The sequence below is a fragment of the Glycine soja genome, chromosome 17 (assembly GCF_004193775.1).
Source record: "Glycine soja cultivar W05 chromosome 17, ASM419377v2, whole genome shotgun sequence".
Classification (NCBI taxonomy): domain Eukaryota; kingdom Viridiplantae; phylum Streptophyta; class Magnoliopsida; order Fabales; family Fabaceae; genus Glycine; species Glycine soja.
Genome location: NC_041018.1, coordinates 491,935 through 514,055, shown reverse-complemented (window position 1 = coordinate 514,055; position 22,121 = coordinate 491,935). Strand labels below are relative to the sequence as shown.

Here is a 22,121-nt window from a genome sequence, read left to right as displayed (position 1 = left end):
ATTTTTTAATCATAACCTCATGAAAAAATTGATAGCATGTTTAATTTAAAAAATATACATAATACTTAAAGATTCAATTTACAAAGAATTGGTTATAATAAATTATAGACTGATAACAGTCTTCCAACAATATTTTATAATACATGAGTTTAACAATTATTTAAAAATAATAATAAAATTATATTTATTATTTTTATTTTAAATTTATACATTTCACATATCTATTACATAATTTTTTTTATAAATATTATTACATGACTATTATTATAAAAAAAAAAGTGACGATAAGGGTGCGATGCGAGAGAGATTAGAAAAAGTAATTAATTAAATAATAAAATTACTGTATGTAAAAAAAAAAAAAAAGAGATGGAGGATTTTGGAGTTAAGTTCGGTTCGGTGTTGGAAAATCGGAAGGCGAGTGGCTGAGTGAACAGAAGAAAACATAAACATCGGAGCGGAGCTAAAACCAAAACCCTCTTTTCTTTTCTCCTCTCTTCCGCTTCTTCTAAGTCCGTCCGTCCATGAAGAAAGAGCAGTGAAACAACACCGTCTAATCCAGCGAGGAATTATGGCTCACTTGCAACTGAAGGAGCTGGGATCCAAGCTCCAGACCCTTCCTACCTCCAAAGACGCTCTCGTCAAGCTCTTGAAGGTTTTGCATTTTAATTCCCCAATTCTCCTCATTTTTTTTTTGCCTTTTCCAATTGAAGATTTTGTTTTCTCTTCTCGTGTTGCTGGTTACTTTCCGTTTGGTCGCTGCCGAGTCGCTAACAGGAACTAAAGGAAAATAGAGTCGCAATTTCTCTCTTCAGCTGATTTGTGTTTTTAGGAAAATATTTTTTTTTTTAGCTCAAGTGCCTTCAGTTTGGTGGCCTTTGCTTCCGCCGATTTTTTTGCTTCTTATGTTCGTTCTTTGATTGAGAAGAACAATTAATAGATTTACTATGTTTGAGGTGAGAGATATTTTTGTTGATTTGGATGAGAATCTATTTAGTTAGGTCAAATTTTGAATGCTCGCTGAATTTGTGTGCTGCTAACATAGGAGAAGCTGTTAACCTGGGCGTTTAATTATCTTGTGCAGTAGTTTATTAATAATAAGTTGTCTATACTTTGGATAATGATAATACTGATAAAAATAACTTGTCATTTACTCTTCTTCTTTCCTATTTTGCAACATTCATGCCTGTGATTTAGAATTGAATGGAATGAAAGGAAAGAAGTTGAAATAGGAAGGAAGAAGTGTAATTGAGGGATTGTAATATTCATTTTTATATGCATGGGAGATTGAAGGGGTTGTTTACTTGAGTTGGATTATGAGATCAACTGGAAAGATTTTTAGTAAAAAAAGGTGAAGAGAGAAAATATAGGTTCAAATACTACTTCATGTTTCATGGATCTAGTCGTAGTTTGTTATAAAGCTACCAGGCTTTTAGTTTGGTAATTACTAATCCACCCCACCCCTCAATATTTTTCCATATGCAGCAAGCCACCACGTGCCTTGCAGAGTTGGACCAGTCACCTTTGACCTCAACATTGGAGTCAATGAAGCCATTTTTTAATGCAATTGTTAAGCCAGAATTGCTGAAGCACCAAGATAGGGATGTCAAGCTTCTAGTTGCAACGTGTGCTTGTGAGATAACTCGGATCACGGCACCTGAAGCTCCCTACAGTGATGAAATTCTAAAGGTTCATTTCATTTACTTAGATTATCTAACTATAGTTCATGTTCTTTTTTACTGATTAAAAATACAATCATTTTGCTTTGTTTCAACCACAAAAAAGTTGGGAACATAATTTATGATTATCCTTTGTCCTGATCTTTGTTAGACATCCTTGCAGGATATCTTTCAGTTGATTGTTGGTACTTTTCGTGGTCTAAGTGATACCAATGGTCCATCCTTTGGCCGGAGAGTTGTCATATTAGAGACTCTTGCGAGATATAGATCATGTGTTGTGATGTTGGATCTTGAATGCGATGATCTAGTGAATGAAATGTTCCGAATTTTCTTTGCAGTTGTCAGGTTTGTTTATCATGACTTCTTTATTTATTGAATTATGAGATGTGTATGCAAAGATCACAAACTAGATAATTTGTAGTATTTTTTTTTTCTGGATACTTTTTTCTCTTTTAGCCGACCTCACTTAGCGGGATAAGGCTTTGATCCTTTTTTCTCCTGTCATAAAAAAAATAATGAGAAATGAATTAAAGATTATGAGACAAAGTATACATCTTTGTGTCCTTGGAATGCGATGTTTTGATAGGCAAGTAAGTGAGCGTCTTGCTATATAAACCGATCATCTAGTTGGATAAGGCTTGATTGTTGTTTTTGTTGAAGCTTTAAAGTGTTAGACACTGAGGTGAGAATTAAGAAGATATGACTAACCATCTCTTCTGTGTCAGATTTTCTATGTTTGTTCCCGTTGGTCCTAACAATGTCTTGCTATATAAACAGTCCACCTAGTTGGATAAGGCTTGATTGCTGTTGTTTTTGTTGAAACTTAAAAGTGTTAGACTTGTTCATTTCTTGTATGTCAGATTTTCTATGTTTATTCTTTTTTGGTACTAACGATGGTGCCTATATATTTTTGTTTCATGCTTAGAGATGATCATTCTGAAAGTGTTCTGTCATCCATGCAAACTATAATGGTGGTTCTCTTAGAAGAGAGTGAAGATGTCCGTGAGGATATTTTATCTATTCTACTGTCTAAATTAGGTTGTGAAAAAAAAGTAAGTATTTTTTTCATAAATTCATTTTCCTGTTAAATGCAGATAACTGATTCTCTTGCTGCTCTAATATTATTCAAGAAACTTGATGATGTAAGATTTTAATTACAGGGTGTTAATATGGCTTCGAGGAGGCTTGCTATGAATGTCATACAACAATGTGTAGGAAAACTTGAACCCATCATTAAACAATTTTTACTATCATTAATGTCTGGAGATAGCAAGCCGGTGAACAGTCAAGTAGAATACCATGGAATTATCTATGATCTGTATTGCTGTGCTCCTCAGATCCTGTCTGGAGTTCTCCCTTATGTGACTGGAGAGCTACTGGTAATTAGTACTTTAATGTTCTTTCCTGACTGATGTTAGAGTGATAGATACTGGTTCTGAGAATTGGAACTACTATGAGAAAGAAAAAAGAATTTTATTGGTATTTGTAACATGGATTGTATGTTTGATCATTGATAATACAAAATTATACTTAAACATACATCACATATATGCATAAAGCAGCACAAATAACAAAAATCACTGATAAATCACAAAATTTAACTACTAGTAATCTTAAATTGAAAATTCATACCCATAAGTTTACATATAAATCATAAGTACATAAAGTACTAAAAGACAGAGAATAGAGAGATAGTGATGAGATAATCTTCGATGCCGAAATCAGAACACAAGGCAGAGATGCAAATGACCCAAATTGGAAACCAAGGAAGAGACCAGAATGCAGTTGCAGATTGCTGAAATCAGCACACAAGGCAGAGATGCAGAAGGCCAGACTGCAGTCTCAGATGGCTGAAATAAGCCCACAAGGCAGAGGTGCAGATGGCTGAAGTCAGAACCCAGGGCATGGATCGGAATGCAGGTGGCTGAATTCAGAACAGAGAAGGCCAAAGTCAGAATTCAGAATGCACAAAGAGAAGACAGAGAGTAGAGAGATGCCCAGAGTCAGAATTCGCAAACAGAAGGCAGAGAGTGGAGAGAAAGAACAAGGAGTGAGAGGGTGGGGGAGATTTGAGAGTGCAAAGAGGGAGAGACCATGATAGTAGGGCATGAACGAGGCAATCATAAGATTAGGGTTGTTTTGCGAAATTGAGATGCAAAACCTGACCTGTAAAACCAGTTGCAATAAGCTAAATTTGCTTGCAAAAGATTGCTGATCCCACAATCCTAAAAAGATCAGTAATTTCACTCTGGTCCCACAATCCTTAAAAAGTGCAAGATCAGCAATTTTACGATCTTACTCATGATTTTTTGACAATATTGCACAAAATGACGTGATTTGAAGTGTGAAATCTGGTGTGGTGTGGCAGCCACTCTATGAAAAAATGCAACACTATGGCTTACCCATAGCTGTCTCCAGCCACATTACAGTATATGCTGCCATAGGTTGCGTACTATTAATAAATATGCTGGCTAGGTCTAACTAACTGGGCCCGTCCTTATTTCTCCTGTTGTACACGTTCCTAATTGGGAGTTGGATGCTAACATTGATGGCTCATGTCTTTTTGAGCAGTGCCATTTATTTCCATCATAATAACCTTATTGCTATGATAACGATTTTTTCAGGTTGAATTTATATGTTATACTTTGTGGAGGTTGAGTTTTGTAATGTATGAAGTTGTATTAAAGTCACTTTGGCATTTTTATTCCTCATTTTTTTGTTCACGGGTTTAGCAAAATAGTCTGGATTCTCACTTTTAATTTGGAAATTTGTAGACTGACCAGCTGGAAATCCGTTTGAAAGCTATGAACTTGGTTGGTGACATAATTTCTCTTCCTGGATCTTCCATTCCCGAAGCATTTCAGCCTATATTTTCAGAATTTTTGAAGAGGTTGACTGATAGAGTTGTTGACGTTCGCATGTCTGTCCTTGAGCATGTAAAGAACTGTCTGCTGTTAAATCCTTTCAGAGCTGAAGCTCCTCAAATAATATGTGAGTGCATTAAACACTTGTTCATCCAGTCAGTCTAAAGTTTCTTTGTTGCCTTTTGTTGTTGTCCTTTATCTGCTAATTTTAATTGAATCAAACTTAGCTGCCCTTTGTGAACGGCTGCTGGATTTTGATGAAAATGTTCGAAAGCAAGTTGTGGCTGTTATCTGCGATGTGGCATGTCATGCCCTAAATGCTGTTCCACTTGAAACTGTGAAACTTGTTGCAGAACGGCTTCGTGATAAATCTGTATGTATTGTATACCTCTAAATTTTTGTTTTTGTTTCTATATCTTAATTAACTGATTGATAATTTTAACTACAATATCTCAATTCATCTTTTTGCTTTGCATTTGTAGCTACTTGTTAAAAAGTATGCAATGGAGAGATTAACTGAAGTGTATAGAGTTGCTTGTGAGAAGAGCAGCGACACTGTCAATCCTAATGAATTCAACTGGATTCCTGGGAAGATCCTTAGATGTTTTTATGACAAAGATTTCCGGTGATACACTTGTGCTATATTCTTTATCACCTTTGCCCTTGTTTGCATCATGATCATCTTATTCTTTAATGTTGTTTTTTGTGTTGACAGTAAAGTAAGGACTGACCCCTTCTTTTGAAACCTTAGTTTAGTAGCCAACAAGCGGAAACACTTGTTTAGCAAATTGATTTGACCTATTTTCTAAAAGAAATGAATTATTTGTATTGCATAAACTAAAATATTTATTCAATCCAACTAAGGCTATGTACTGTAAAGTTTCATTACCCCAGATTCTAGTAGAAAATTGAGAAGTTTTATCACCTGAGATGACTACCCAATAATTATCAAACCAAGTGAAATGTATATGTTAGTATTAATTTATCATTTTTTCTATATAAGCAAATTTTTATTTAGAGAAAGCAGAGAAAATAATTAACATTTTAAATAATCATCCAACCACAGATTCCTATTTTTTTAGGGCAGAGTTATGTTTATATATGTTTGAAATATATTTTTGGTCCTTATACATGACTCAATTTCAAACTGGTTCCTATATGATTTTTTTTCTTTTAAAATTAGTCCCATACATACAATTGTTTTCAATCAGGTGGTCACCCTGTATGTTGTTATAATACTGTTGGAGTTGCAATATGATTATAGGGAACAAATTGAAAATGATTCTTACGTATAGTCACCAGAATATATAATCTAGTCCCAATATATAAAATTCAACGATTGCACCTAAATTGAAACCCTTTGTCATATAGGGACCAATTTAAAAATAAGTGTCTCGTATGGGATTCAAAAATCTATTTTTTATAACCTTTTATTTGTCATGCTGGTCATCATAATATTTATTTAGTGTATTCCACCCATCCCCAAATTTGAGCTTGGATCTCAAATACACAAACAAGTATATTTTAGTATAAAACCTTATTACTGTGAGTGTAAAATTGGTAAATCATTAGAAGAGTGTGACCCCATTTTAGTAGTAGTGATTTATGAAAACCAAACTTTTGTAATGGTTTCGCTAAGCATGATTGGATGATAGTATACATAAAGTTTAATATATATTCTGTATTTTCATATTTTGATTATATTATGGATTTTATTTATTTTTGTATAATACTCATTAAAAAATATTATGCCTTTCAAGAAAAGATCTTATGATTCTTAAAATCCGTGCTGCACAGAATACCTAAGGTCAGTCTATTTTAGTGTTACATAAGGTCAATAATTTCCATGTTGTAGTTTGTTGCCGTGGTTTTTTTTTTTGTCAATACTCAATAGCATAACTTGTTCCAGTTTCTGCATGCTTTTTCAAGTACAAATTGGTTTTTCTATTGTGGTTTTTTGACAGCATTAGAGTTGTTCTAATCAATGGTGTTTCTCTATTTTGTTTCTTTTTGCAGATCTGATATAATTGAATCTGTTCTATGTGGGTCCTTGTTTCCTGTAGAATTTTCAATCAGTGATATTGTTAAACATTGGATTGGGATTTTCTCTGGATTTGATAAAGTGGAGGTAAAGGCTCTTGAAAAGATACTGGAGCAGAAACAAAGGTAAGCTTGATTGATTTCTGTCATGGGCTGATGGCTTATTCAACTCTGGTGTCTCAACATCTGTGAGCAATAAAAGTTTCCCTTTTAACTAAACCTCTTTGGTAGCAGGTTACAACAAGAGATGCAGAAGTATCTGTCTTTGAGGAAGATGAGTCAGGTATTTGACATCGGAGATTGGAGTGAAAATCTAAAGGAAATTTGATGAGAAAAAGTAATTGATTCTCATTTAAATGCAGGATAAAGATATTCCCGAGGTCCAAAAGAAGATTGTTTTCTGTTTCAGAGTAATGTCCCGTTCATTTGCTGACCCCATAAAAGCTGAAGAGAGTTTCCAGATTCTGGATCAATTAAAAGATGCTAATATCTGGAAGATTTTGACAAATCTTGTTGATCCAAATACTAGCCTCCATCAAGCTCGGGCCTATCGGGTAAAATTACCAGTAGCTGATAGATATGTTATTGGGGGTACTTATTTGGGAAATCATGGTTACAGACTGTATGTGCATCAATCTTTGAAGATATGAGAACTAAAACTTTGAACTTGATGCTCAATTCCTGTGATATATATCACTTGTTAACTTGCCATGAATTTGGGTGACCATTTTCTCCATGAATATGTTTGATTTCAATTCTTTTCTGGCACTGTCATTAATTGCTACCCTTGATTGTACTGCCAATAGACTATGACCTTTATTTGTTTTTACTTTTTTGGCTATCAATCTGATTAATTATTCATTCACTCTGCCTGTGGGTACTAGCCATGGTCAACATAGTAATCTAGTGCTAACCTGCATTACATAATGCATATTGTTTTTAACCTAATCTTCTTTAAACACAAACAGTTTAATGGGATTCAGAATTTGATGTTGATACGTCTGTCTATGTATCTTCTTTCCTGAAGCCATTATGAACATTTCTTATAAGTGAACTGCAAACATTCAATACCATAATTCCAAGATATTTACTTTTAGGCGCCTATGGTAAGGAGCAACATCACAAGTTTCAACATTTAAAAGATAATCTCATTGTTATGATTCTGAGAAACATTGTCTTATTTTTTATTCTCTCGTAGAGAAAGAAAGAAGCTGTAGCTTGTAGTTTGTTCTTTACTGATTTTACCTATTTATTTATTTTTTGTTTGCAGGATGATTTGCTTAAAATACTTGGAGAAAAACATCGTCTCTATGAGTTTCTGAATACCTTCTCTGTGAAGTGCTCTTATTTGCTTTTTAACAAGGAGCATGTAAAAACAATTCTTTTAGAAATAATAGCTCAAAAATCTGCAGAAAATGCTCAGCGTACACAATCTTGCTTGAATATGTTGGTGGTAAGAACATCTCATTTGGCTTTGTTTTTTTGCTCTGTTATTTAACATTTGTCTATGAATTATAAACAAATACTTCACAGCTTTTGCTTATAATAATTGCAAAGCAAGAATTTATGTCTTTGCTTGATGCTGGTTTATTAGAGTATGTACTTGTACAACTGTGAAAACAGTTTTGTAAAATGATTGTTAACAGCACCTCTCTAGTGTTAGATAGCAGATTCTGTGTCTGACTGTCTGTACGAGCTGTTAGCTTTGCTAACTGTACCTCACTAATATTAAGAAGTCAGAGTCTGATAGTGTTAGTTTAGAAGAGTCAGAGGTCTATATATATCTCTGTTGTAACAAACTCTAACTAACTTTTTAGATCACAATAATATCAGTTACATTTTTCTTTGGTTTTCTCTCTTCCTCTCAGTTTCTCGAATATGATATCTAGAGCCATTTTTTCATAATCATCGTCCTTTCGCAAGTTCCAGATCTGTGCATCCATGGCTTCTGCTCCTTTGAATTTCGTTTCTTAGTCGTTCCCAAACTCTATCGTCGAGAAACTTGATGACTCAAACTATTTCCACTAGCACTCATGTAGAACTAGTTATCAAGTCGCACAAGTTGCAGCGTTTCGTTGTTAATCCCATCATTTCGCCTCGCTATCTCACAGAGGATAATCGAATTGCTGATCGCGTGAATCCTGAGTATGAGGCTTGGGAGGTTCAGGATCAAACACTCCTCGTTTGTCTTCAATCTACTCTCTCAAAATCAGTTTTGTCGCGCGCTGTTGGCTTGAATCACTCCTATCAAGTTTGGGAGAAGGATTCATGAGTACTTTAGTCTTCATACAAAGTCCTGTGCTCGACAGCTTCGCACTACAATGCGTGCGGTTACACTTGACGGCAAATCAATCGATGAGTATTTGCGTAAAATCAAAAGATATGTTGATGAACTCACTAGCGTTGGAGTTCCTGCTCGTCATGAGGAGTAAGTCGATGCACTTCTCGAAGGACTATTGTCAGATTATGCGCTGTTAATCTCTGTAATTGAGAGTAAGAAGTGCACTCCATCCATCCCTGATATTGAAGCTCTACTCTATGGTCATGAAACTCATCTTACTCGCTACAATAAAGATGCACAGGTGATATCCGTCCTTGAACTACACTTAAGGCTATTCACACCAAAATTCGTATAAAACTGGTGATTCTGGTGGTTCTCAGAGTTCATATGGCCATGGCGATAGTCACGGTGGTTTTCCTGACCGAGGTGTTGGACGTGGTGGTGGTGGCTTCGGTAGAGGATGTGGTGGAGGTTGATTTGCCAACTTTTAGGGTCAAATCTGTCTTAAATATGGACACACTGCCAATGTTTGTCACTTTAGGTCTGATATGAGTTTTCAGTCCCATGAGTCACACACCTTTGATCCTACCACATTACAACCAATTCCCTACTCCACTGGTTCAACTAGAGCCTCCAATACTTGGATTAATCCTAATTCCAAGGCTGCTGTTCCAGCCCCCAATCAACCCAGCGTTATGCTCACAAATTCTTCCTCTCATGGGAGTGGTCCTGTTGGCTCTACTTGGATTCTAGACTCTGGAGTCAGCTTTCATGTAACTGGTGAATCATAAAATATTAAACAATTCACTCATTTTGATGGACTTGATCAGATTTTCATATGCAATGGTGAAGGGTTTAAGTATCTCTAGTGCTGGTTCCTCTTCTTTTGTGTCCTCTAATGATGATGCCATAACATTTAAACTTAACAAATTATTACATGTTCCTTCAATTTTGAAAAAATTGTTAAGTGTGAGTCAATTTGCTAAAGATAACTTTGTTTTATTTGAATTTCATCCTCACTTGTGTCTTGTGAAATCTCAGGAGACCAATAAAGTCCTTTTTCAAGGAGTTGTTGGTGCTGATGGTCTTTACTCCTTTCATAATCTCAAGCTTCAAGACAACTCTCCTCTGCTGTTGTCTACCTCAACTTCAGTTTCAAATACTGGCCTCACTAGTTCAGCTACTGTTGTTAATAACTCTAGTGTAGTTTCCAATTCTTTTGTTTCTTCCTCTAGTACTGCTAACCTTTGGCATGCTAGGTTAGGTCACCCTAATGGTCATGTAATGAAACTTGTCTTCAATCATTGTAACATTTCTCCATAAAATAAAAATTTCACAGGTTTTTGTTCTTCCTGCTGTATGGGAAAATCTCAGAGATTACCATTTCGCACTTTTGTTTCTGTTTACTCCCCTTTGGAGAGCTTATTTTCACATATTTATGGGGACCTTCTCATTTGACTTTATATGTTGGTCATAAATATTATGTCTCTTTTATTGATGCTTTCTCCAGGTACACTTGGATATTTCCAAGGCTGAAACTATTTCTGTTTTTCAAGCTTTCAAGTCTATGGTTGAACTGCAACTTAACACTAAAATCAAGAGTATTCAATCTGATTGGGGGGTGAATACAAACTTTTCTCTACTCTCTTAACCTCTTATGGCATCTCTCGCAGACTAATTTGTCCCCACAGTCATCACCAAAATGGTGTGGTTGAAAGAAAATACAGACATATAGTTGACTTGGGCCTTACATTGTTGTATCATGCTTCTTTACCCTTACAGTTTTGGGATTATGCTTTTACTACAACTGTCTATCTGATTAGCAGACTTCCTACTGCTTCCCTCAACTTTGCCATTCCTTTTGTTACACTTTTTAATAAGGATCTTGATTATCTTTTTCTTAAAACCTTTGGTTGTACCGATTTTCCCTTGGTGAGACCTTACCATACACACAAACTAAATTTTCGATCTTAGGAATGCTTATTTTTGGGGTATTCCTCTTCCCACAAAGGTTACAAATGTTTGTCCTCATCTGGCAGAATCTACATTTCCAAAGATTTTTTGTTTAATGAATTAAGGTTCCCTATTCTGACCTGTTTCCCTCTTCTTCTAACCCCATTAAGAATCTTGATTCCTACTTCAGCCTTAATCCCACCCTATCTCCACCTTCTGTTACTCCTACTCCTCAAAACTTTCAACTGTCTCTCTCTCATTCTCCTTCTGTACCTCTTGTTCCCCATGGGTTTTCCCCTATTCCAACTCATTCCCCCACAACCTCTATTTCTGTGCCTCATCCATCCACTTCCTCTGAACCTATCTCTATTCAACCTTGAATTTTTAAAGTCCACTACCTCCTGTGCATCCACTTCAGAGTTTGTTTCAGCACCTAATTCTATACCAGTTAATACACACCCTATGCAAACAAGGTCCAAATCTGAAATTCACAATCCTAGACTACATCCTTCTTTATTTCTTACCCATTCTGAGCCCAAAACTGTGAAACAAGCTCTTGAAAATGCAGATTGGCTTGCTGCTATGCAGCAAGAGTATGATGCTTTGCTGAAAATTAAAACTTGGGACTTAGTTCCCTTACCTCCTAATAGACAGGCCATTGGGTGTAAATGGATTTTCAGGGTAAAAGAAAATGCTGATGGTTCCATCAACAGGTTCAAAGCAAGATTGGTAGCCAAGGGGTTTCATCAAATTCATGGATTTGATTTTCATGAGACATTTTCTCGTGTGGTCAAGCCTGTCACCATTCGAATTGTTCTCACCCTTGCTCTGTCACATGGGTGGAAATTGTTTCAGCTTGATGTGAATAATGCTTTTCTAAATGGGTTTCTTGAAGAATCTGTTTTTATGATACAACCCCTTGGTTTTGAAGTTGCAAATAAGTCTCTACTCTGCAAGCTCAACAAAGCTCTCTATGGCTTGAAACAAGCTCCAAGGCAATGGTTTGACAGGCTGAAATCTACGCTGCTGTAGTTTGGATTTGTTGGGAGCAAGTGTGATTCTTCCCTTTTCATCTACAGGCAACAAGTGCATATTGTCTACCTTTTAGTCTATGTGGATGATATCATCATCACAGGTCCCTCTGCTTCTCTAATTCAGCAGCTCACAAACAAACTACACACTGCATTCTCTCTCAAGCAACTTAGTCATTTGGATTATTTTTTGGGTCTAGAGATCAAGTATCTGTCCAATGACTCCATACTGATGACTCAAACTAAATATATTCATGATTTACTTCACAAAACTCACATGGCTGAGGCTCATTCTATTCTTCTCCCATGGTCTCTAATTGCAAGTTATCTTGACATGGTGCTGATATCTTTCATGATCTAACTCTATACAAGTCTGTAGTTGGTGCCTTACAACATGATACCCTTACTAGACCGTAATTAGCTTTGCTATCAATAAAGTTTGTCAATTTATGGCTGCCCCTCTAGACTCTTACTGGGCAGTGGTGAAAAGAATCTTAAGGTACCTCAAGGGCACTTTGTTTCATGGCCTACTCCTTCAGCCTAATTCTATTACGAAGCCCTTGGTTCTTCGTGCATTCTGTGATGCTGACTGGGCATCCGATGTGGATGACAGGCTCTCCACTTCAGCAGCTGCTATATTTCTTGGTCCAAACTTAATATCTTGGTGGTCTGGCAAACACAGTCACTGCCAGGTCCAGTACTGAAGCAAAGTATCACAGTTTAGCTCAAACTTCCACTGAGTTAACTTGGATTCACGCTTTCCCAATAGAGTTACAAGTTCCATTTACTACTCCTGTAATCTTTTGTGATAACCAGAGTGCTGTGTCTATTGCTCACAATCCTGTGTTTCACAGTCGTACAAAGCACATGGAAATTGATGTCTTCTTCGTAAGAGAAAAGATTCTGGCCAAGCAGCTTTCCATTGTGCATATTCCAGTTCTGGATTAGTGGGCTGATGTACTGACAAAGCCTCTTTCTGCAGCAAGGTTTGAAGTTCTCAGAGGCAAACTCAATGTGAAGAGTGTTTCTTCTGAAAACTCTTCCCCTTGAGTTTGAGAGGGGTATTAGAGTATGTAGTTGTACAACTGTGAAAACAGTTTTGTAGAATGATTGTCAGGGCTGTTAGCTTTTACTAACAACACCTCTCTAGTGTTAGATAGCAGATTATGTGTTTGTACAAGCTGTTAGCTTTGCTAACTGTACCTCACTGATATTAAGAAATCAGAGTCTGTTAGTGTTAGTTTAGAAGAGTCAGAGGTCTATATATATCTTTGTTGTAACAAACTCTAACTGACTTTTCAGATCACAATAATATCAGTTACATTTTTCTCTGGTTTTCTCTCTTTCTTCATCTCAGTTTCTCGAATATGGCTAATTGGAATTGTGAGCTCAGAGTGATTGTGTCTGTCAAGTGCAAATCATTCCACATGCTTAAGTTGTTAGGAGAATGCCTAGCAATTGTGCAAGCCCTTCAAGCTCAGTGTGCACAAAGCTCAAACCTGGCACTACAGTGGGGTGAAATTTAATTTAATGTGACTACTAGGATTGAACTCTTGACCTTGGAGAGGTTTTGATACAATGCCATAGAACCAGTTCATCCTAATTGTTTAAGCTGATAGGAGAGGGCCCAAGAATGGTTTTCATTAAGTGTCATGTGTTATGTTGCTTTTTATTTTTTAATATCTCACTCCAATAATTTAATGTTATTTAATTCTGTTATGAAACAGTGGTATGTTTTGAGTCACTTTGGACATGATAATTAAGAATACTAGAATAATAATTTTAACTTCGGGTTGACTTGTAAATTGCAGATAGTTGCTCGTTTCAGTCCATTGCTCCTTCGTGGCAGTGAGGAGGAGCTGGTGAATTTACTGAAAGATGATAATGATACAATTCAGGAAGGTGTTCTAAATGTTTTAGCAAAGGCTGGTGGTACTATTCGTGAACAACTTGCAGTCACATCAAGGTGCTACTATTAAAATTGTTAACCTTTTAAATGCATTTTCTTGTACAATTTTCTTACCATTTCCTTGTGTCATACAGTTCTGTAGACCTTATATTGGAGAGACTATGTTTAGAAGGCAGTCGGAGGCAGGCAAAGTATGCTGTCCATGCACTGGCTGCAATAACTAAGGATGATGGCCTCAAGTCTCTCTCTGTCCTATACAAGGTTTCATCTGGTTGATTAATTTATTTTAAGCACACAATTTATTATTCTGATTTTTGTCAGAGGATGAGCCTTGGTGTGATGGTAATGTTACTGCCTTGTGACCTGGAGGTCTCGGGTTCAAATCCTGGAGATAGCCTCTCTGCTTTCAGTGATAAAGCTGCCTATGTCTACTCTCCAAACCCCACTAGATGGGAGCCTTGTGCATTTTGTTGCCTTCATTCTGATTCTTGTCACCTTATTTGCAGAAACTTGTAGATATGCTGGAAGATAAAACACATCTGCCTGCAGTACTTCAGTCTCTGGGGTGTATTGCGCAGACAGCAATGCCTGTCTATGAAACCAGAGAGAATGAAATTGTAGAATTTATACTAAACAAGATTCTAAAAACTGATAGTGTAAGCCTTTCAAATCCGTTTTGAATGGTGTGTTTGTTTTTGAAATAAGCATGAAAATAATTGATTTTCATCTAAACGTGTGCCTTGCTGTTTCAGAAAGAAGATAACATGAAAACTTCTTGGGATGATAAAAGTGATCTTTGTATGTTGAAGGTTAGTAGGAAGAATAGTCAACTCTGTTTAAGATTCTTTTGGTTATATATTTGTTCTGTAATTTGATAGATAAGAAAATGCTTGTAAGTTGGCTTCTTTTATTACATCTTATTCTCTCTATTTCTCTCTGCCCCCTCTTCTTTTTCTTTCTTTACTGCAGATATATGGCATTAAAGCATTTGTGAAGAGCTACTTGCCAGTCAAAGATGCTCATATTCGTCCAAATATTGACAGTCTTCTGGATATCCTTAGGAATATTTTATTGTATGGTGAAATATCGAAGGATCTAAAATCAAGGTATATATATAAGCTTCAGAGTTACATACTAATTAATTAATTTAAAATTTAAAATTGGACCATGGGTTTAAATACTATGTACTCATTTATGCTTACTTGCAGTTCAGTTGATATGGCCCATTTGAAGCTTGCTTCTGCAAAGGCAGTTCTTCGTTTGTCTAGACTTTGGGATCACAAGATACCTGTTGATCTTTTTCACTTAACTTTAAGGGTGTCTGAGGTGGGCTGTGTCTTCTGGTTACTTAATTTCCTGTTGAGTATTTATTGGTTTTTCATTGCATTATTTTCAAGATAAAAGACTACTTCTATTCATATTTAAAGGGAGGAATTAATTTGTTAAAATTTTCATTTAAATGTGTGAATAACTGCTTCTCATGGCCTTTTGAGTTTTGCAGATTAGTTTTCCTCAAGCTAAGAAGATTTTCTTGAGTAAAATTCACCAATATATCAAAGACCGCCTTTTGGATGCCAAATATGGGTGTGCTTTCTTATTCAACATATTTGGATCCAAGCCAGATGAGTTTGCAGAGGTAAGTTGTTGATTCATTGTCTTTTTCACAATTGTAAATTTTCTTTGCTTTGTCATCAAAATTGTGTTTTTGTGATTCTGTTAATGCAGGATAAACAGAACCTCTTTGACATTATTCAAATGTACCACCAGTTGAAGGCACGGCAACTTTCTGTGCAGTCAGATGCAAATTCCTTGATCACTTACCCTGAATATATTCTTCCATACCTAGTTCATGCTCTTGCTCACAATTCATGTCCCAATGTTGATGATTGCAAGGATGTTGGAGCATATGATGATATATACCGGTACCATCTTACCCACACAAGACATCTCTATGCTGAATACAATGATGCATTATTTGGATACTCTTTAAATAGTGTGTGAAAAGCGATGCTAGAATCTTCTCTGGACAACAGTCTTGAGTTCATTTGGGATTGAGCAGTTCTTCTAGCTTCTGTGGTGTTTAGCTAGTGATCTTTTTAGGAAAGTGTCTTTGGAAGATTGAGAGATGGGCACGCTGTGTTGCGCATGTTTCTTGGTCTTTTTTTTTTATTCTTTGTGATGTCTTTTATGCTAATGCTTTTGTTATCCTCTTACCTTTTTATGTTTCTCTTCTCTTAATAAATTCTTTGTTTATAACAATGGGCGTGAAAAGATTCAAAAGAGAGACCTAGGAGAGAAGGGATGGAGGAGCTTTAGTTTACTTTTGGTAATTCATAAATGTTAGTGTTATGTCTAATGATTTTATGACATTTTAATGTATGAAATGCTAATATTTGAATATCTGCAATTTAAATTTGAAAGATATGAAGAATGCCACATGCTTATTAAATTGAGGCCTTCTAAAAAGTTTGCCTTTATGTACTTAACTGCACTGTATTATTTCACGTAATGTGGTAAGCTTTTAAGAATCTTGGTTTGGTGCCACAGTAAGCTTATAATATAACCTGTCTGAACACATTTTTAAAGGTTCCAAACTTTTTCTTATATTATTTGGATTTGATGCCTACATGTATCTGTTTGTTGTACTTCTCAAATACGTGTTTATGATGCTGATTTGAAATTTGAATGAGGAATGCAACCAGTCTGATGCCTACAAATTTATCAAACCTCAAAATGTAAAAGGTTGGAAATGCTCATTGTTTTTGAATTTATATTTTGTTCTGAATTTTCAGGCAGTTGCACCTAATACTGTCAATGCTACTGCAAAGAGAAGAAGATGCTAAGTCAGAATTAACTACTGACAAAGAGAAGGAACTTATATCTACTATCACTTCTATCTTTCTGAGTATCAAGCATTCTGAAGACATGGTTGACACATCAAAGTCAAAGGTTGGAATTAATTTTTTTCCCGACATGTTAAAAATTGCAAAAGTTAAAGTGATAAGTGACTGTATTCTTACATCTGTTATCAATGAATGTCCAGAATTCTCATGCATTATGTGAGCTTGGTTTAGCAATTACCAAACGCTTAGTGCAGAAGGATGTTGATTTGCAAGGATTGTCCCATTTGGTTTCTCTACCTCCATTGCTATACAAAGCATCTGAGAAGGAAGGAGATGACACTTTGGTATGCTCCTTATTTTTGGTCAAATTTTGTAGTTCCTTCCAGTATGCTATCTATTCTTGTTCATACTCTGTGCAAAGTGATTTTCCAACTGAGACTGTTTTGTAACAGTGGAGTTGCTTGCATTATTAACTTTATATACTCATTTTATATCTCGTTTGATCATTTTAAATTTATGCACCTTAAGTTGTAGACTTGATATTTTGACTCAACACTAGGTATTTGATTAATTAAATTTGCATGATGCTTGAATTTCATCATATAGACTTGGGTGATTTTGTTGCAGGAAAAAACATTTCCTTCCAATTATGCATCTTCTTCCTATTGCTTGATTGATGTGATTAGGGTGGTTTTGTTTAGGCTCTTTTCTGAATGAGAAATGATACTTGCACAACAAATTGTACAGCAAAAAGAGACAAAGAGAGAAAAGACAGAGAAGTTTGAAATGTAATAAATAAATAAATGATGGGATTGAGAGAAATAGACACAAAAAATGATGTTGAATAAATTTTATGAATTATTGTATGTGTATCACATCTCTTTCTGAACAGGCAATGAAGTTGGATTCTTTCATGAATATTGACACAATTTAATGACACTACCTCCCCTACAAGTAAAATCTAGTCTACTCTGACTAACCTAAGAGCAAAGCTCAGTTAATGAAGTTGTCTTTTCCTTGAATCAGATAAACAGTATTATTATCTTTTAACATCTATTAGATCTTGGATTACTTCTAATTACAAATAAAAATAGTTCTTGTTAATGCCTCTGAAATATATGGCAGGTAACTGAAGTTAAAAGCTGGTTGGCTGATGAAAGTTCCTTGATCCACTTTGAATCTCTTGAACTAGAAATGGTATGTTCAATGCAGTGGGAAAGTTACATGACAGCTTTCATTGTTTTTTAAATCTTGAACTGCAAGATCATGCTCTTTTTATGTCAGGTTCAATCCCAATCAGCAGAGGATGAAGCTTCTAAGGAAGATGAAAAAGATGGAAATGAAATACCTTTGCGAAAGATGCTAAAGAACATAAAATCTCAGGGAACCAGTGGCAAAAAGGTGAAAAGGAATAAGTCTGTGCCAGCTGAAACAAAAAAGGCTGAAAATGATTTTGACATCTTAAATATGGTCAGAGAAATTAATGTGGATAACTTGGAGACCCCCACTAATTTTGAACCAAGTAATGGCCATGACCATTCTTTGAGTAAGAAGGAGCTGAAGGATCCAGAGTCTGCAACAGGCAAAAAGAGAAAAGCTAGAGAAACAACACCTGCTCCAGTGCCTAAACGTAGGCGGTCTTCTTCTGCTCATGGAAAATTGAGATTATCGACTAGTATATCAAAGGCATCTCGAAGAGTTTCAGGAGAAGACTCCCCTCAACCCAAATTACTGCTTGATGAAGAAGTTAACCCTGATGCAGATAGCAAAACCATGCAGAGAAAAATGGTCAAAGGAAGTGAGAAAGATTTGTCATTATCCTCATTAAAACGAAAAGTTAAGGGTTCTGACAGTTACCATAATGATGAGTTGAACAAACATGATGAACTTGACATGATGGTACAATCTTACTGTCAAGTATATTCTAATGTATTATCTAATAGATCAATGTCGTAGACTTCTGCTTATTATTTTTTGACTGTGTTACAGAGTCCTGATAGTACACAACTAAGTGATAAGACTGTAGGAAACAATAACAAGTCTTCCACAGGATCCGCTAAAAAGGGGAAAAGAAAAAGTATTTCAGGATTGGCTAAGGTAAGCTCTCTTTACTAGCCTTCTAGTCATCACATGTGGATCTTTTATGCTCCCCCAACCCCCTTTCCCTACCCGCCTTGTCTATGTTATAATTTGTGTTTGTGCAAATCCCTTGGAACACATAGTTTGATTTCATTTAGTATGTGCAGTGCATGACAAAAGAAGGTGAAATTGATACTGAAGATCTAATTGGCTGCAGAATTAAAGTTTGGTGGCCTACAGATAAGAAGTAAGTGCTAATGATAAATTTTATAGAGATCAGTTGCTGAAGCAAAATAAGTTAGTTCTGGTCATTATTAGGGAGCGCATGAAAAATATAGAAGCCTTATTTGAATAAACTTCTCTATAAGCACTTATAGGAGAAGAAAATAAGAAAAAAAATGAAATAAGCTCCCATAAGCTAATTTGTAAAAGCTTTCTCATATTAGCTTCTCTAAAAGCTGACTTTTAACTTGTGCATGAGTTAATTTTAGCTTATGTGAGAAGCTTATTTCATGTTTCCTTCTTATTTTCTTCTACTATAAAGTGTTTATAGAAAAGTTTATCCAAACATGGCCTTAAATTAAAGGTTTTTGTGCACAATTTTGAAGATGACTTCCCTTGCAAATTCAGCTGCTCCTTTTTGATGCTGCTTTCTTATATTTCTTTGTTTTTCATGCCTCCATCTGTTTACATTCTATGTGGCTCTTCATCTGACATGCTTTCTGTATGCCTTCTAAAGTCATTATTTTATTCTCTTGCCTTCTCAGAATTTCTAATTGAAGTTCTAATGTTTGATTCTCTGTAGATTTTATGGAGGCACCATTAAGTCCTATGACCCTTTGAAAGGGAAGCATGTGGTAAGCTGAATGATGCTGAACTTGCCCATAGAATTTTATACAAAGTTTTTCTTCCTGCTATCTATTAACTATTACTTATAATCGTGAAACAATTTTACTGTTGTCATGTCATGTGGAAGATATTATATGATGATGGAGACGTAGAAATACTCCGTTTAGAAAAGGAGCGCTGGGAGCTTATTGACAAGGGCCGCAAATCTATCAAGGTCTCTGGTTTTCTTTACTGCTCTTCCTTTCTCTGAAATATTTCTACATTTTCTATTCCAAATAAAATATCTGTTACCATTAAAAACTGAATATCTGATGCATTTTTTTTAATTTCTTTCCAGAAGTTAAAACTCTCTTCACTTGAAGCGTAAGTATATCCTTGGCATGCTGCTTTTTATTTTAGTTGTACCTGAGTGATTATATGTTTTCCTATAAATATAATAAGAAAATGGTTATACACACTAACATTTAGAAGACCAAAAAGTCGGATTGAATACATGTTATCTGCTTTAGGGGAATTGTCTATATAGTAGTTTATTAACATGGTCTTATACCCCATTGAGTGTGTGGTCTGCATTTTATGTACTGATTTTCTTGTTTACTTTCATGCTTTGTAGTACTGGGCAAAAGCATAAAGGTTCAAGTGGCTCACAAAGTAAAAGGGCAAAAAAAATGTGAGTGGAGGAATCTGAGATCCTTATTGCACATCTGTGATTTTGCTTTATGTTCTATTTATTATAATTTGTATAATTTTGCCTTATAGAATCAATGGTAAACAATCTCCCAGCAAACCTGTGAAACGTGCATCAAAAAATAAGTTGCATCAAGAGGATACCAAAGAGGCTTCAAATATATCAAATCCTGAAGAGACCACAACCTCTAAAGCGGATGAAATGTACTCAGGTAATATATCTTAAAAGACATTATATGGTTGAATGTTAAATTTGCTAATTTTCTTTGGAAATGAATATTATACCTTTAATATCTCTACTGCACTTACTTGCGGTTACTATGCTTCCTCATTGTGTTAAGACTTGTGCTCATTTGTTTCCTTGTGTCTTTTTATACAAATTTTCTTTTCTAGGTGGATCAGATGAGGAATTGAATGGAGGATTCAATGAAATCACAACAAAGGAGAAGAAATCTAACAAAAACACAAAATCAGTTTCCAGAGGAAAGAGGCTAAAGAAAGAGAAAAACTTTCATTATAGAAAAGAAACAAATGAAGAGAAGCAGGATTATAGTGAAAGGCTTTCTGAAGATAGAGAAAGTGTCCCACAAGGTAGTTCTGAAGAGAAAGAAGTGGATGAATCAAGTGGAGCTTTGAGGGAAAATATTAATGGAGAAGAAGAATCTGATTCTGAAGGGCATCATGATAACAGCGATGCTGGCAGTAATCCTAGAGAAATGGAGAAATCACATCTAGAGCCATCAAAAAGTCCCCATGATGATGACAACAAAACAATCCCTGAGATTTCTGATGACGTGCCTCTGGTAAACAACTCAGCCGTTGCATCACTCATGTTATTTTAGTACTTGTTCTAAGTTGATCATTTAATATTTGATTGATGCAGAGTAAATGGAAGTGTAGGACGGGGAAGAAAAGCTCAGGGAAAGAACAATGAGCAGTTTAGCTATTGTTATTTGTCTGTCAAGAATGCAGCGGAGTTGATGCTGTGGTACAAGTACAGGTGTTAGCGTGAAGATGACTGCCAAATTGGAGATCTTTAGTTATTGACACACTAATAAATATGCTTAGCATGTCATGTAGCCACCCTGTAGAGTATAAAATAACAGCAGTCATCCCCACGTTTATAAGGAGAAAATGTAGACACTTTTGGGTTCTTTAGGACTATATTTCTGTTAAATGACCTTTCATTAGTTCAGGGATAGGTTTAGCATATGATTTATGTAGGTGTCGTTCATCCTTTCAAGACAATTGGTATAATTGAGTTGGGCAATTAACAATGTGTACAGTTATACGTGGGCATAATTGCATTTGTATCTTTAGGACTTTAGCATATTTGTACTTCACCGGTTACAATTGAAAAAGGCGACTTTACCATCCTGTGCTTAATTTATATTAAATCAGTTACACTAAAAACGGTGAAGAGTGCAAAATGTGTTTGGTAAATCGCCTAAAGTTTATGTCCTTGAGCAAGTTTTATTATCCAGAGTCTTTGAAAAGAATTGAGTAGATTATCCCAAGACAAGTTGGCGTGTGTTAGATTGAGGAATCACTTGGGACTGCATGGTTGGAAGAAAGGAAATAAGGGATAAATAGGATGAATGTAAATAAGGATGGTGAATGGAAAAAAGCTAGAAATATAGAAAATAAAACATAAAATAATTTTATATTGGTAATCAATTGAAAGTCATAATTGGTATGAATTTTAAGATACTTAGTTAAAAAGTTAATAAATTTATGATATGATTTGTTATTGAATTAATATTATTTTACACTCGTTACGTAGTTTCTCGGTCATGTGGTGGTGTGGAATACCAACACTTGGCAAGTTTGATAATTAAACTCTTTGAAACAAGGCTCTCACATCACAGCGAGGGTACACGTTTCTTTCAAAGTCAAGTTTTAGTGATAA

The 22,121-nt window shown here is 35.5% G+C and overlaps 1 protein-coding gene across 3 annotated transcripts; it reads left to right on the top strand.

Annotated features, from left to right (window-relative positions):
• Window positions 1–383: 383 nt before the first annotated feature.
• On the top strand, window positions 384–21,586 carry LOC114392729 (sister chromatid cohesion protein PDS5 homolog A-like). Of its 3 annotated transcripts, none has more exons than XM_028353953.1 (33): window positions 384–652; window positions 1,483–1,686; window positions 1,840–2,021; window positions 2,602–2,728; window positions 2,837–3,055; window positions 4,451–4,667; window positions 4,768–4,913; window positions 5,023–5,165; window positions 6,557–6,706; window positions 6,815–6,863; window positions 6,943–7,134; window positions 7,851–8,033; window positions 13,657–13,811; window positions 13,889–14,015; window positions 14,261–14,410; window positions 14,507–14,563; window positions 14,724–14,860; window positions 14,963–15,080; window positions 15,256–15,390; window positions 15,480–15,676; window positions 16,547–16,703; window positions 16,798–16,941; window positions 17,723–17,794; window positions 17,882–18,496; window positions 18,587–18,694; window positions 18,844–18,923; window positions 19,482–19,533; window positions 19,653–19,739; window positions 19,863–19,888; window positions 20,139–20,195; window positions 20,285–20,424; window positions 20,606–21,015; window positions 21,096–21,586. In XM_028353953.1, exons 1-33 carry the CDS (start codon window positions 569–571, stop codon window positions 21,144–21,146), a joined length of 4,971 nt encoding a protein of 1,656 aa, XP_028209754.1. In that variant the 5' UTR covers window positions 384–568; the 3' UTR covers window positions 21,147–21,586. The 3 variants fall into 3 exon arrangements, with proteins under 3 accessions (XP_028209754.1, XP_028209756.1, XP_028209753.1); XM_028353955.1 differs by having other exon boundaries at window positions 18,835–18,923; window positions 20,309–20,424; XM_028353952.1 differs by having other exon boundaries at window positions 18,835–18,923.
• Window positions 21,587–22,121: the final 535 nt, after the last annotated feature.

Bases quoted from the DNA above. Each gene is read 5' to 3' on its own strand.
- LOC114392729 (XM_028353952.1), top strand. From the start codon at position 569: ATGGCTCACTTGCAACTGAAGGAGCTGGGATCCAAGCTCCAGACCCTT. The intron at 1,687-1,839 runs GTTCATTTCATT...ACATCCTTGCAG, and splicing joins ACAGTGATGAAATTCTAAAG to GATATCTTTCAGTTGATTGT. The intron at 19,889-20,138 runs GTAAGTATATCC...CATGCTTTGTAG, and splicing joins AAACTCTCTTCACTTGAAGC to TACTGGGCAAAAGCATAAAG.